Raw genomic sequence first — 14321 nt, 5'->3', positions numbered from 1 at the left:
AAGGCAGCTTCACAGTGTCCCGTAGTCCTGTTCTCCTCTTGTATTCATAGTGGCACGAGAGCTGCCAGAAGTAAGTGCTCTCCAGGTGAAGTGACAGCAAAACAAGTCCTTTAGTGTTTAGGTGCATTAGCAATCCCAACTGCTTTAGGACAAGGGCTTTACTCTGTTTCACAAGCAGGCATTGTCTGTTGGGAGAAAACAAACTCGTGTCCTGTGCCTCTCACATGAATTATATAACTAGTCCTAGCATTCCCACAAAGACAGTGACAGACAGTGCAGTCTGGACACCAGTATAGCCTGGCTGTCAGAGAGGTCTGCCAGGGTTCTTGTATTTCTCCCAAGAAGCTCCATGCCTTGGATGTCCTGCAGAACTGCACCAGGTTTGACAGCGTGACTGTGACTTTCTGTGGGGCCAGAATGGGTGATGGAGCTGCCTATTCGCTTGGCATGGAGAGCTGAGCACCAGCTTTTCTAGATTTTCCAACTACACCAAATAATCTGTGTTTCCTTTTATTTGACAGCAAAAGGTGGAGTTTGACCCAACGTCCTCGTATGCGGTGGAAGGTCTCAAACCAGACACGCTGTATAAGTTCCGTCTGGGTGCCCGCTCAGAGCTGGGGGTAGGAGTCTACACCCCAATGATCGAAGCCAGAACTGCCCAGTCCAGTAAGTGTCTGATACTGTGCATTGCTGAAGACAAAGCAAAAGCAGTCCAGTTTCCATCGCCTGGGCATGGAGTAGCCCAGTACCTCCGCCCTTGTGGGTCTTCAGGGATGCCAGCATGCAGTTTGCTGAAGGGTGTAATGGGGAAAGTCAGCTGGGGTTTTGGATCAGGGCTCTTTGGCAGAGGGGGTGCACCCAAGTGGTAAGTTCTTTCTTCATGTCCCTTTGATCATGCTGTCTTTCCCTTAGGGTAGATTCATAAAAACTAATGGAGGAGTGAAACAGGCTGGGAAATTGCTTTGGAGAGATTGATTTGAGTGGGTTTGTGCATCTCTATGAATTTACTACCATGCAGAGAAGCTGTCTGGGCAGGCAGTATATGACTGTTTGGCTCTAAATGTGACTGTCCCCAAACCATTGGATTTTCATCCCTTCCCATTCCAGCTGCCTTCCTTCCTCAGGAGTTCATCTCTGGCCCATACACTTGATTGATAGCAGGGTGAGGCATTCTTTAAGGCCACATGAGCTTGTGGCTCTCAGGCAACTGGAGGAGTCAAAGTTTGGCAAAGTGGCTGTTTGCCTGGGTTGTGTGAGCAAGTAAGGCTGCTTCTTCTGGGACTGCAGTGCTAAGGGAAACCAGAACAAGCTGCAGCCGAGCTAATAGAGAGGCTAGATAATGAGGTGACCCAGGCAATATCACTTTCATCCTCAGTCTGCCCCATGTGATCACAGAGCAGGAGTTTGCGTTGCTCTGACTGGCAGCTCAAAGTGCTGTGCATAAGCAGATTAGGGCTATCAAAGGGCCCTGCGATAAGCTCGTTTTCACTAACGATTTTTGGGCTTGCCATTATGCAAAGAGCATTAAAAGGGAGAAAAAAGACATTTCTGTTAGCACCGTCTGTCTGGGATTTACTAGCTATGTGGGGTGAGCAGTTGGCAAAGGCAGCCAGGCTTCCCTGCAGGAAGGGCACCAGCATGCACAGCAGCTGAGAGCTTGAGATGGCCATTAGAAAGGGAGCTCAGGCAGGAAAGAGCAGCTCTGCTCACTACTGGAGTGACCTTCTCTTTGAGGAAAGCTCAGCTTCATTAGCATATCAGTTGCAGGGATTCCTCCACCTCGTTAAGTGAGCTAATGGTGGCTTAGTGCCACACTAGAGGCAGGTAGGAGAATGGAGAAAGGTTCAGATCATGCAGTTATAAATATTTGAACACTGAGAACAAATTCCGAGTGTGGGGATTTGTATACCTATTTCAGATAGCTTTTGTATTGATAGGCAAAGGTTGAAGCAACTCTCCTGCCACTTAAATTAATTCCATCAGCGGATGCTCTTATCCTTGAACATACTTAATCAGAGATGGCTGCATGCATAAATGAGTCCTTCAGAATCTCACAACAGTCCAAGTAAGCAAAACCTCTGCTTCATGGACTCTTTCAGGTGAACATCTTCCCATGACCTTTTCCACATGCTGTCTGCTCACAGGGGATCTCATACTGGTCAGTTTTTAAGGTTGTTGTTTCACTGGCTGGTGAAGCAGTAGCTGCCCAGTTCTGGCATCTCTTTAGTAAAAGAAGTATGCACAGGATAGAAGAGGTTTGGCCAAAAGCCACAGGAATACCTTTGCTTGAGCAAGGAAACCCTCCTTACACTGAGGGACCTATGAGTTCTTTTGATTTATCCAAGAAGTGACTAGGTCTTTGTTTACAGGCCCCTAATTAAGAATATTTCTGGTGACACTCTATTCTGTAAGTCCTCAGCAGTTACTATTGGGCTATTCGGTGAGGGTGACAAACCATTGCCTGAACAGTCCCAGTGCAGAGTGAATTCTTGGGTACTGGGGGTCTCAAAGTCAAGTAGGCCTTTCAGAAAGCTCTGCTTAAGCTCAGCAGTTGCGTGCACAACTTCCAGGCAGAAATTCTTTGATCTTCACTTAGCATCAGATGGTTTGATTGGTCCCCTATGGCCTTAGAATTTGCTAATCTAGAGTGTTGCTCCCAGTTTCAAACTGGTCTCCTGCCTGCACTCTTTCATCTGATAGCCCTGAGAAAGGCTGTTAGATCTTGGAGGTTGACATGTTGAGGTGGGATACAAACTGCAGGAGCAGTCAGACTCCTGCTTTCCAAATAGCCTGTCTTCAGGCTTTATTCCTGGCCCTAACAAACCAGTCATGGTAAGGTAGGAGGCACATCATCACTAGTGAGTTGCTAATGGGCTGGAGAAGGACATCTGTGTTGCTGGTGCTGGGCTTTTCTTGTGGCATCTCTGCTCAGAAGTGGTAGGGATGCTTTTCCAGGAAGGCCAGATGGATGCAGGGCCCCTTTGCACCTTCAAGCAGCACAGCTCGGACCCCATCTTCTGAGAAGCCTCTGGGCTGTCTTTCCTGCTAAGCTGCTTACTTAGTTGTTGGGCACCCTGCAAAGCGTACAAGCAGTGCTGCTTTGAGGGCCTGAGGAGCACGGGGGAGTTTTCCAGGAGCCTGCACTGCCTCAGGCAAGCAGTGTGATGCAGGAGAGGAGCCCATAAGGCCTCAGCATTAAAATGCTGTTCTCGCTTAAAATACAAAGGTGGGTCTTGAGGCTGCCTTTTCCCTAGCTTACAGAGTAGGTGGGCTGGATGGGTGCACAGAGCTGCTGTGGACCAACGGGGGAGGCTGGTGTGAGTAGCCTGGAGGCAGCAGAGGTTTGCAGTGTGGGTACCTCTATGTGTGTAGGTGCATGCTGTCACCCAGCCTGCTCTTTGCTGGCCCCAGGAGGGACAGTCCCACTCCTTATGCATTTTAAGTTGATCCTGCTCATGTTACCAAGTTTTATTTTGTTTTCTGTACATGTTAATCTGAGTTTTTGCCTTGCACATCGTGTTTATGACTCTTACCCAGTCAACTTTTGACCTGCCCACCCTGCCAGCCATAGCCGCCTTTGAAGAAGTTCACTGCTGCATCCTAAGTGATGCTGTGGAGCTACAAAGCCAGAGCATATCTCTTCCGTGAATGGGCTTTCTGCAGACAGTGGCAAAGGAAAGGCTTGCCAAGCTCCTCATGTCTCATCTGTCCCTTCTGACCAGTTGCTTTGTCTCAGCCCTCTCTGAGCTCACTCTTGGTGTTGCTTTGGTGTTACATCTTCCTACTCTCTTCCCTGCCACTTCTCTGCTGATTAACCAAAAGAGTGTGAGGATTAATTTTCTACCCTTGCTCCCTTCCTGTATACCAGATGGCAGAGCAGGATCAGCCTTCCCTCACATAAGCAACTGTTTGCTTCCCTTCCACGCACTGCTTTGACTTCTCTTTCCCATACCAGCAGTCAGATCCATCACTGCCCACTCCTTCCATCTTTCCTCTCTCCCGACACCTCAGTGCAGGCGTTGGAGATGGGCCCTCCTCACTGAGCACTGAAGCAGGCACAAGGAGTTACTGGCAGCCTGTGACTGTCTCTGCAAGCAAATGGGCCTTGTGTTCTACAAGCAGAGGTCACCAGTGGCATTGGGAAGTGCTGCTCTCCCCAGCTTTCCAAAATCTTTTCCCACTACCAACCTGTGCCCAGCAAAGCCAAGGCACAACTGTTGGGTGCTTTAATTATCTGAGGTCCCTGCTGCTATCTGGGGTAATGTAGGTTGTGTTTGCCTTTATGCAGGCAGTGAGCAGGCAGGCTTGTCCCTGTGCCCTAGGAAGGCTGGCTCTGGTGCACTGGTGGCTTCAAGGACTGCAGCATGAGGAAGGGCACCAGTCTTTTTTTCAGCCTTTTTTAGGTTTCTGGGTGCAGTGAAGAATGGAAGCAGCCTTTCATCTTCTGTAGCAAAGCAATATACCTTGTACCAGCCTTATTGCAGGCCAGAAGCTTCCTAACCTTAAAGCAATTGTGTGTGCTATTTTTGGTGATAGTGCCCTGCTCTCTCTGCTTAGGGCTCTTCCCTTCTGTGCAAGCACCCGGGATTGCACCCATCTCCCTTGTGCCTTCCCTGTACCAGTGGGCTCCCTTCCTTCTTCATTCTTTCCACCCTTGCCTTCTTTGCAGGCATGCTGTCTGCAGCATCCCTGGGCAGTGAGGCCAAATGAGAGGAGCCTGCTGCTGCTGTGGGAGGGCTCCCATGTTGCCGGGGCCCTGTTGCAACAGGACAGCAGTTCTGCAAGGCTGGAGAAGGGAATGAACCAGGCAATTGTCTAGAGATGCTCTGCTTTGTTCAGGTTGTCTCTCCTTTCCTGATCTCTCTTTTCACCCACCAGATTTGTTTTGCTGCTGTTCTCCAGCAGTGCTGTGTGGCAGTGACTGCTTCTCATCCTGAAGCATCCACTGCCCACATCCCATTTCTCTCCCTGTGGCCACTTAATGTTGCTGGAGCTTAGTAATTGATGCAAACCGCAGATGGTTTTTTTGCCTGTGAGGGGACAAGACCTGTCTGCTTTCCCCTGTACAGCTCCATAGGCCAGGAAGCTCCTGAGGCAGGTAACCAGTTTGACAGGCATGAAGCAGTTGGTACCAGATACTAGGCACACGTGCAAAGCAGCACAACCATGTTATCTCCTGTTTCCACATGGTGCCTCGGTCAGGGTGCTGCTCACAGCTGATGGTTGTGATTCCAAACCCCGCCTAGACACACTCCAGGCAGCCTCAGTCACCTGCTTTCCCTACCCTCTTTTGTTTCCTTCACTTGACTAGGAGCAGGTTTTTCAATCCTTCATACAATCTGGTGTGTGAGCTTCCCTTCTGCCACTCTTGCCTTCTGTAGCTTCCTACCTCTTCTGGTTTCCATCTGCTTCAGATCTTCACTGAAAGCATCTTTCTTCTCCCTACCAGTCTCTCTCTCTCATGATCCTTCCCTTACTGCCATTTGTTGTGTTTGGTAAAGTGAGTGTCCAGAACTGCTTTGGGAAGAGGTGTTCTTTGATGCAGAACAGCACTTCTGTCTCCATGCTGTTCGTCAGGCTTTCAAATACAAATTGCCCCTAGTGCCATCTTTGATCTGCAAGGCAGGCAGGCAGTTGTCCAGGAAGCTGCTGGCTGAATGTCCGTGTGTATGTTCAGTGTTCCGTTGGCTGGGTAAAAGTTCCCTGTGCATTTTTGTTTGTCCTTCCACTCATTTCCCTTCATCTCCCCACTTCATTTATTTATCCCCAGCCCCCTCCGCCCCACCCCAAGATGTCGAGTGTGTAAGCACCAGCTCCACTACCATCCGGGTAAGTTGGGTGCCACCGCCTGCCCAGAGCCGCAATGGGGTCATCACCCAGTACTCCATTGCCTACCAGGCAGTGGAAGGAGATGACAACACCAAGCATGTGGTGGATGGCATTGGACGGGAGCACTCCAGCTGGGAGATCAAGGACCTGGAGAAATGGACCGAGTACAAGGTGTGGGTAAGGGCTCACACCGATGTGGGGCCAGGACCGGAGAGCATCCCTGTGCACGTACGCACTGATGAGGATGGTAGGTGTTACTGAACAGCTACTTCAGCTACCGCATTGGGGTAACCAGCACTCTCTTAGCTGAGCTGCTGGAAAACAGGAAAGGGAGTGAGGATATTGGCCTTGGGAGTGCTTTTCAAACAGGACTGGAAACTCTTTGGACCAGTTCCTTAGTCAACTGCTCCAAGCACTGAGTCTCCTTGGTTGCCCTTGGAGTGGGGTAGGGGAATTGCTCTGCTGGACGTTGCTTTGATATGATATGGTTGCCTCCAGGCTGTGGGTCAGATCTCCTGGTGTGGTCCCATAAGGGTCCTGTGTGTGTTAGCAGTGCTTCCTGCACACATGAGGAGGCAGTACACTGCTTTCCCATTTGGCTTTCTAGTGTTCGGTGGTGGTGGTTTTCCATTTTACTGAAGGTAATGAGAGTTTTCTCAGCCAAAGGCTTCTCTGACATTGTGAGATCGGGACTTAAAGTTTACTTGTTGACCTGAAATCCAGCAAACTAAAGAGAAGAAAAGAAATCCATCTGAAACTTGCAGATACCACAGGAAAGCTGCTTCCTGCCCCGGCTTCCAGGCAAGCCACAGCTTATATAAATCTGCTCTTCCGCTCACGAGTCAGAATATCACATGGACAGAACACTTTACTGGATACGACAGCTTTAAAGAGAAATTGCTTTGTATTAGCAGGGCTGTCAGTTATGTCATCGTGATTTAAGCCATTTCCTTTGAAAGTGTCAGAGCTCAGGGTGACAGTATGAGCTTCCATGGCTTCATGCTGACCCCAGAAGCTGCAGGTTTAATGGGAGAAGAAAGAGATGCAGCATCCAGGCAAAGAAGGGATCATCTCTGCATTGCTCAGTCAGCATAGCAAATTGAAACCAGGCACATTACAGTTTCCCTAAATGGGCTGCCAGTGTCCCCCATGTCTCCGTGGCTCTGGAAGCGGTGTCTGAGAATGCTCGCTGACTGCATTCCTAAGCTGGCAAACATGTCTGTGTGTGTCCTGCTGCCTCTATTGTTTGCTTCAGTTCTCATTCAGCAGAGTTGTAGCCCAGGGGAAGCTGCTACCCCAGAAATGTCGCAGCAAGCACTCTCACTTGGATTTTGGGCACCATGGTTGGACATTTCAGCTTAGCTGTCAGGAGTGATTTCATATCCCTCTGACATGCTGATGTTTGGTAGGTAGCCATGATGAAGGAAAGAAAAATGCTAAACTGTGATCTGAAAACAGATCGAACTTTGCCTGTTTGGGTCTCAGACACAGCACATGTTCCCATAGTGGGGTAAGATAGTGTTCTTCACTGTCTCTTCATGTCCCTGCAACATCTCCATATCTCCTGCAGAGGCCTCCCGCCTTCTCTTGCCAGCAGAGCTTGACAAGCAGTTTCTGCCTGGTTCTCAGGGAGGATCTTGTTTTTCGCTTGGACTCCCAACTGTGTGTGTGGGCAGGTGTCATGCTAGGGCAGGAGAGCCCTGTGGCTTGTGCAAGGTCACTGCACTAAGTGAATTGCGGATTACAGCGTAGGCTGCTCCAGCCAGAAGGAGGTAACTATTCAAGCGCAGCCCCCTTCATTCCCATACGTTGAGCTGGCCTCATGGTGCTAAAGTGCTCCGTTCCTCCTTTCTCTATTTTATTTAATTATCTACAATTAAGAAGGACATCTGGGGAAAATAATGAATTGCCCTGCAGCTTAGAAACTGTGCTTACCTGCTGGGTAGCTGTTTCTTCCCATCTAGTTGGTTGAAATAGCAATCCTCATTATGTCTGCTTGTCAGCTATCCATCCCTAATTATATAATACTGATTATTTCTTGCTGTGCTGAGAATTGGGGCATACAGGGTTCCAAACCCCTGGATTTTCCAGGGCAGTGGAGGGTGGAAAGGGTGCTGCAGTAGAGGTGCTAGAATGAAGCCCGGATCCTTCACTTGGTACCGGGCTCTCGGGTAGCAGCGGTGTGTTCTGTGGGGAATGCACACCTCTGTTTGCAGCTGCTTCAGCCGGAAGGAGCTTTCCAGGAGCAGCTGAGAAGGTCATTTTTTAGCATTGACATTTTTGTCACAGTCAATGCAAGAGCAAAAAGTAATAAGGAGGTAATTTTTCCAGATGGTAAATAGGGTATAAATACATTTTTAAACGGGCCTCACCTTGCAAGAAAATTGATATTTTGTGTGCAGTGTAATTTTTCATTTTATTATCAAAAAGCATTCAGCTAGCTGTGCATGAAATACAGTCCCCAGAGCTGTCACAATTCCCACAGGCCCCTTTATCTGACTGAGTTCAGTGACTGCTGTCTCTGAGCTCTGGGTTATTGTTTTAGGATGGTGCTTTTCCCCCTCATTAACCTCTTGCTGTCACAGGAGAAGAGTACGTGTGCACTTTGGCTGGTGGCAGGTACCAGGGCTCCCTGCAAGGCAGGCTCAGCACCCAGTTGCGTTACCTGGGGGCTGTTGGACTGTGTTTAGATGTATGCAGAGGGATCTGAGAGATGTTGTGACAGGCAGGATGCAAAGAAGGCTTCAAAACCCCTGCCTCTGCTGCCAGGCACCCTGAGCTGCAGGTGGTTACAACATTCTTTATATTCTGCTATATTCTTGTATTCTTCCTTGCTCCCTTATTGCTGGAGACAAGAGAGGGATAGATGGACCTTGGGTCTGACCCAGCAGAGTGGCTTTTAGAGGTGCTTCTGCATGTCACAGTCGCACTCCTTCCTACTGAGAGTGGCAAAAGTGCTTGGATGCTGGGAAAGGGTTGGGGATATGGCCACACTGGAAAACTGCAGAATGATCTCCTGGGCAGGTACGGGCACTTGTGCCAACAGAGCTGTCATTGTACTGAGGTGAAGGGAAGGTAGAGGAGTGAGAGATGGTTGACAGTGGTTGTGTCGTACCTGCTAACTGTTTATCCTGTGTGCGTTACAGTGCCTAGTGCCCCACCTCGAAAGGTGGAGGTAGAGTCTGTGAATTCGACTGCCATCCGGGTGAGCTGGAAGCTGCCCATCTCCAACAAGCAGCACGGGCAAATCCGCGGGTACCAGGTTACATACGTGAAGCTGGAAAACAATGAGCCCCGAGGGCAGCCAGTGATCAAGGATGTCATGCTGTCAGAAGCACAGGTACAGTGTGGGGACCATGGGCTGGTGGGCATGGCACCTTTCTTCTCTGCAGAGGGCCAGGCTGTCTGGATCCAAGTATTTCTTGGCCTCCTCTTGAGGCCAAGCATGCGATTCAGCTCTGCCTGAGCAAGGCAAACAGTTTATCCCTAAACCGTGGCTTACAAATGGGTAAAATGTTCAATCAGGAAAGGATTGCTGTAGGAAAGATGATGTACCAAATTATGCTTCTCCCTTACCACTTCTCTGACATGTACCTCTCTCTACCTGCCACGTCCTGTGCAGATTTCAGCTGCAGCAAATTGTGTTTTGCCAGTCAGGTTATAAACCATCAGAGTTTTCAGGCCTTAAGTCTGCTTCTTTTGTGCTTACTATGTTCAGGGCAAAGTTTCTCCATCTTTGCAGTGCTACCTACATTTTTTGCACAGGGATGGCTCTGCGCCATTGGGTGGGCACAGCATGCTAGGCAGGGCAGCCCTCCTCTGACTCAGCAAAGCCTCCCTTTCCTTCTGCTTTTGCAGGGCAGGGACTTGAACCTTGCATTGCCTCTTCAAACCGAAGTGTAGGTGAAACCAACTGAGTCTAGGAGAGACTGATGGGGTGGCAGAGGAGAATTGAGCTGCAGGCCCACATCTCCCTGCCCTCTGACTTTGCCCTTTGCAAACCCCATACAAACCCCCAACAATCTGCTCATAATTATGCAATGTCCTGGATACCTCACTGGCTGTGAGCTGAAGCCCTGTTCCTTCATAGTGCTCCAGGCATAGGTATGCATTCTACTCAGCCCAGCAATGTGTAATTGCTTCTTTCCCAGGGTCCAGGGAAGTTCTTGGTCTGTTGTGAAATACAGCTCTTCTTTGGAGCAAGGGTCCTTCGTCATGGATGACCCAAGCTGTTCTCCACAAAGATAATCGTATAAATGAAGTACAGGATCTGCTGCTGTTGGAAGCGACGAGTAATCGATTCAGAGCTGGCTTGCCTGAATGATGCCCAATATAAATACTGGAGAGCTGCAACGATTAATTGATCTCTGGCCTGAACGCAGCTGTGAATCATTTATATGTTTGTCAGTAGGGAGTGCAGTGCACAGAGGCAGCTTTACTCCCCATTCATATTCTGAAGGGTAAAACTCAGAAGTAATGTGGAAGGGGAAAACTTTGAAGAGAGAAAATGCTTTGAGGGTCCTTGCAGTGTTGTCTGGGGCATGTCTCTGTTAATGCTTCAAATGTTGCTTTATTTTAATCATTAGAAAAGCAGCTTACTGTGCTTTACTTATTCCAGGAGGATATAAACTTCTGTGTTGTTTGACCAATTGATGCTGTGTTGTTCAGCTGGAGTTTGGAGTTAATGGGTTGATCCCTAGCATCAGTGGGCGAAGTTGGCAATGTTGTTCTTGTTTGTGTTTTCAAACATTTCATGCTTGCCCAGCCAGTTCTGCTTTCACTCCTTACTCATACATTTCAGAGAGAGAAACCCCATGTTAATGTGCAGGAATGAGGATTCCAGTGCCAGAAATTTTCCAAGGAGTGCTGGATTTTGCATTATTTTTAATGTGTGCATCAAGGAGGCAAGTTGTTTAAAGCCTCCTGCCATGTCAGACCACTTACCAATCTTTCATATTCGGCGAATTTATGTGGGAAAGTTCTCAAGTGCTGTGACTATGTTTTTTTCTGGTGTGTGTGGTGCTCAATTCATCCACTGTAACTTTTGGATGGAAGCAAAGGCCAAAAGATAGTTGCAGAAAAGTGACTACTCTGAAGGAGTCATGTCACTCCTAATGATGACCCTGCAGGGAAGAGGTTTTACTGACTTGGCAGTAGAGATCTTTATTTCCCAAAAGAGTGAGAAGCCAGGCATGACCTGTGCTTGTGATGAAACACATCTGTTCCAGAAGCTGAAGAACCCTGTAAGAGCTGCCATCTTTCAGTATGCCAGTGTGTCTTTGCTAACAGCTAGATGGAACTTTAACAAGTAGTCTTGGAACAGTTATTTTCTGTGGAAGGCAACAAAAAGAGCCACAAGGAACACCTGTCCCTGAAAGTCACAGGATGAAAATTGTCAGAATATAGCCACAGTTCAGTACTCCTAAACATTCGTAAACATTTCTGCCAGTGCACGAGGGGAGAATTAAACTGCTTTCTTCTCTGGAGCCAAAGAAATTCTCTGAACACGTAGACAGAGCCTCTCCTCCTTTTGTCTAGCCAGGCTGTCTGCTGATTTTGAGTAGGTATGTACCATATAATCTGCTTCCTGCAGATGATATGAAGACCCTGGTTTTAAAGCTGACTCATCATTTTTCCTGATTGAAGATGAGAAATGGAGAGAGAGTAAACAAAGATGAAAGGAAAAAGGAAAGGGAATGGAGATGTTAGCTGTGCAGATAATATAGATTCCGAGTTTTCAAAATCATTTGAGTGGAAAGGACTAAAAACAGCAGCCAGAAGTGGGGCCCTGGTGCTGGAGAGATCACATTCTATTTTGCAGCCTCCTGTCTAGGGAAAGTAATCTGTCATTCAGAAGGTCCTGTGATGGAACTGAGGCCTCTCCCTCCCCTCTGTGGCTGTGCCTGAGACTGATAACCTCCATCAGACTCCTCATGCCTTCCAGTCTGAGCTCTCACCTCCTACTGACAGACTGATGGGCAAGCAAATCATAGAATAGTTAGGGTCGGAAAGGACCTTAAGATCATCAGGTTCCAACCCCCCTGCTGTGGGCAGAGACACCTCTCGCTAAACCATGTCACCCAAGGCTCTGTCTAGCTCAGCGTTGAACACCGACAGGGATGGAGCATTCACAACTTCCCTGGGCAACCCATTCCATTGCCTCACCACCCTCACAGTAAAGAACTTATATCTAATCTAAACGTTGCCTGCTTAAGTTTGAACCCATTACCCCTTGTTCTGTCAGTACAGTCCCTAATGAAGAGTCCCTCCCCAGCATCCTTATAGGCCCCCTTCAGATACTGGAAGGCAATGTGGCCAGCCTGCTTGTTCTCAGCCCAGGCTGGAACATCTTGAGGGAACACTTCACCCTGTGCTGCATTGTGGCCCCGAGAACTGCTCCTGCCCTCAACTGTGCAGCATATTTGCCCGGGAGCCTGCCTCCTGCATTGTTCTGAGGATAGGGCATGCACCTTAGCCCTCTGCAGAACCAGCCTGCCCAGAGAGCTTAGCAGTGCTACTGCTGCTGGGAGCTAGCAGGGTACAAGGAGGTCAGGCTCTGTGGAGGAGACACTCCTGCCACCTCCTCCTCCTCCTGCTTTGCAAACAGTCATGGCAGGGGAGAGGCACTGTCTCTCACAGTGGGAAACTGCCCACAAGAAGGGCTGCAGGCTCACGGGAAGATTGTGTGGTCTTTGCAAGGCAGCACTTCTCCATCCAACATGCAGACTAAGTGCATGTCCCACCAGCTTGTTCCAGATGAGCAGGAAGAAGTAACAGCAAGCACTTCAAGCTGTTGGACAGAGATCAAAGGAAAACAGGGTAGCAGAGACTCCTGTTTCCTGGGCATTGCCCACCCAGGCATAACACAGAGGAATTTGCAGCCTCCCTCTTTCGCTGGGTAATTGTCAAGGATCTTTATTTAAATCTACTTGGAACAAGTCATGCATGGGTCTGGCATGGAGGTGAGATGTACTCTGCTTTGTAAGTAGAATAAAACTGAAAGGCATCATCCAAGAGGCATTTAAGTAATAGACAAACGTGAAATTCTGGAGCTCTCAGACCCTTCCACATCCCCACAAGCTGGCACCCAAGTTTACATCTGGAGTTGTGCCACAGTCACTGAAGCAGAGAGAAGGATCTGAAGGAAAGCTGCAGTATTCACTTTTCATAGCTGGGGCTGTTTAGGAGGGCTTGAGTCTGTCTTTTGCAAGAGCCATGGACAGGGAAAACAGCCATTCCCTGGTGCGACATGAATGTGCTGTGTGGTGTTGAAGTGTAAAATGAAACGTTAAGGCACTGCAGCTGCCGTAAATACACACTGTTAGCTTTAGCACTTCCCTGAGCCATCCTGTCTCATGCACACAGCCCTGTCTGAGTTCTTTTTATGACAGCTCCTGAGCTTTTCAGATCAATTTGTCTTACTGACCAACCTTCAACAGTTAAGAAGCAATTGAGCTAGTTTAAGGAAGGAAATGTTTTGATCTGCAGACGATATTTCATAATGAAACTGAATTTATATTGAACATATTTATGCAGGCCTGGCTTTTCACTGTTATTCCTCCAGCACAGTTCTCAAGGCATTTCTTTGCACTCTGATCTGATGCAAGATTAAAGTCCACTGAAACATAAGAGCAAACAGTGTTTGAACATTAAACGCTTGGTCTAAAATCCTGGTGGGTGATAAACTCTACGCTGTGGTGTGAGGGGCTGTCAGATGCAAGTAGCCTCCTGAGCCCAGGTCTACTCTGTTGTTTGTTTCACTGGGTGTTACCTTCTGCTCCTACAGCTACATGGAGGCAAGCTGGGGTGTTACCATCCATATGGCCCCCATCCACCAGGGATGTGGTGTTGAAGCAGAAATGTACTTCTGGGAGAAAATGCTACCAGGCCTCATATACCTCCTGTAGCAAGACTTCTGCCAGGTTTTAGATCAGCAGGGCAAAGAGAGTGGCTGTTGCCAACGGTGTGGGCTGGCTGGCGTGTGGGTAGTACATCAACAGCAGTGACTTGGGTTCAGCTAAGCATGCAACAATGGAAATAACACCAAGATGTGTGTGGAAAGAGGTCCCTTGGTGACCATAATACCTCATGAGGGCTTTGGCTGTATAGGAAGTCTTTAGGGACAACTTGACCTCTGCAATGAAATTAAATTTTAACATGGTTTAGGGGGATAATTCTACTGCAGTCTCATGGCATCAAATAAGTGAACTATAATAAAATCTTGGAAGACTTTTTTCTCCAATAGCTGCTTCTTTCTGAATTTAGAGGATAGAACAGCAAATACTTAGAAGGTATGCCGTGTATTTTACTGCTGAGGAGAGTACTCTGCCACTGTGACAGGTTGCAGCCTGTGAAAGCCACCTCAAATAGCCTGAGTACAAAAGGCCTCAGTACCATTTAGTATTACTGCTGCACCCACAGGTTCCCAGGCACTTCAGCTGGGCTTTCCAGTGTCCCAGGGAAGTCAGTATCTGAGCACCATTTCACAGCTG

The 14321-nt window shown here is 48.4% G+C and overlaps 1 protein-coding gene across 1 annotated transcript in view; it reads left to right on the top strand.

Moving 5' to 3' along the window:
- The window catches only part of PTPRF (protein tyrosine phosphatase receptor type F), a 254311-nt gene that overhangs the window by 183553 nt on the left and 56437 nt on the right, over positions 1 to 14321 (top strand). The window contains exons 9-11 of the mRNA XM_080624134.1: positions 522 to 666; positions 5771 to 6076; positions 8976 to 9169. Of these exons, the coding sequence (XP_080480260.1) occupies positions 522 to 666; positions 5771 to 6076; positions 8976 to 9169 (645 nt within the window). The remainder of the gene's footprint in view (positions 1 to 521; positions 667 to 5770; positions 6077 to 8975; positions 9170 to 14321) is intronic.

Source organism: Psittacula echo (assembly GCF_963264785.1).
Source record: "Psittacula echo genome assembly, chromosome: 7".
Classification (NCBI taxonomy): Eukaryota; Metazoa; Chordata; class Aves; order Psittaciformes; family Psittacidae; genus Psittacula; species Psittacula echo.
The sequence above is the reverse complement of the archived record's forward strand: the minus strand, read 5'-3'. Positions and strand labels throughout refer to the sequence as shown.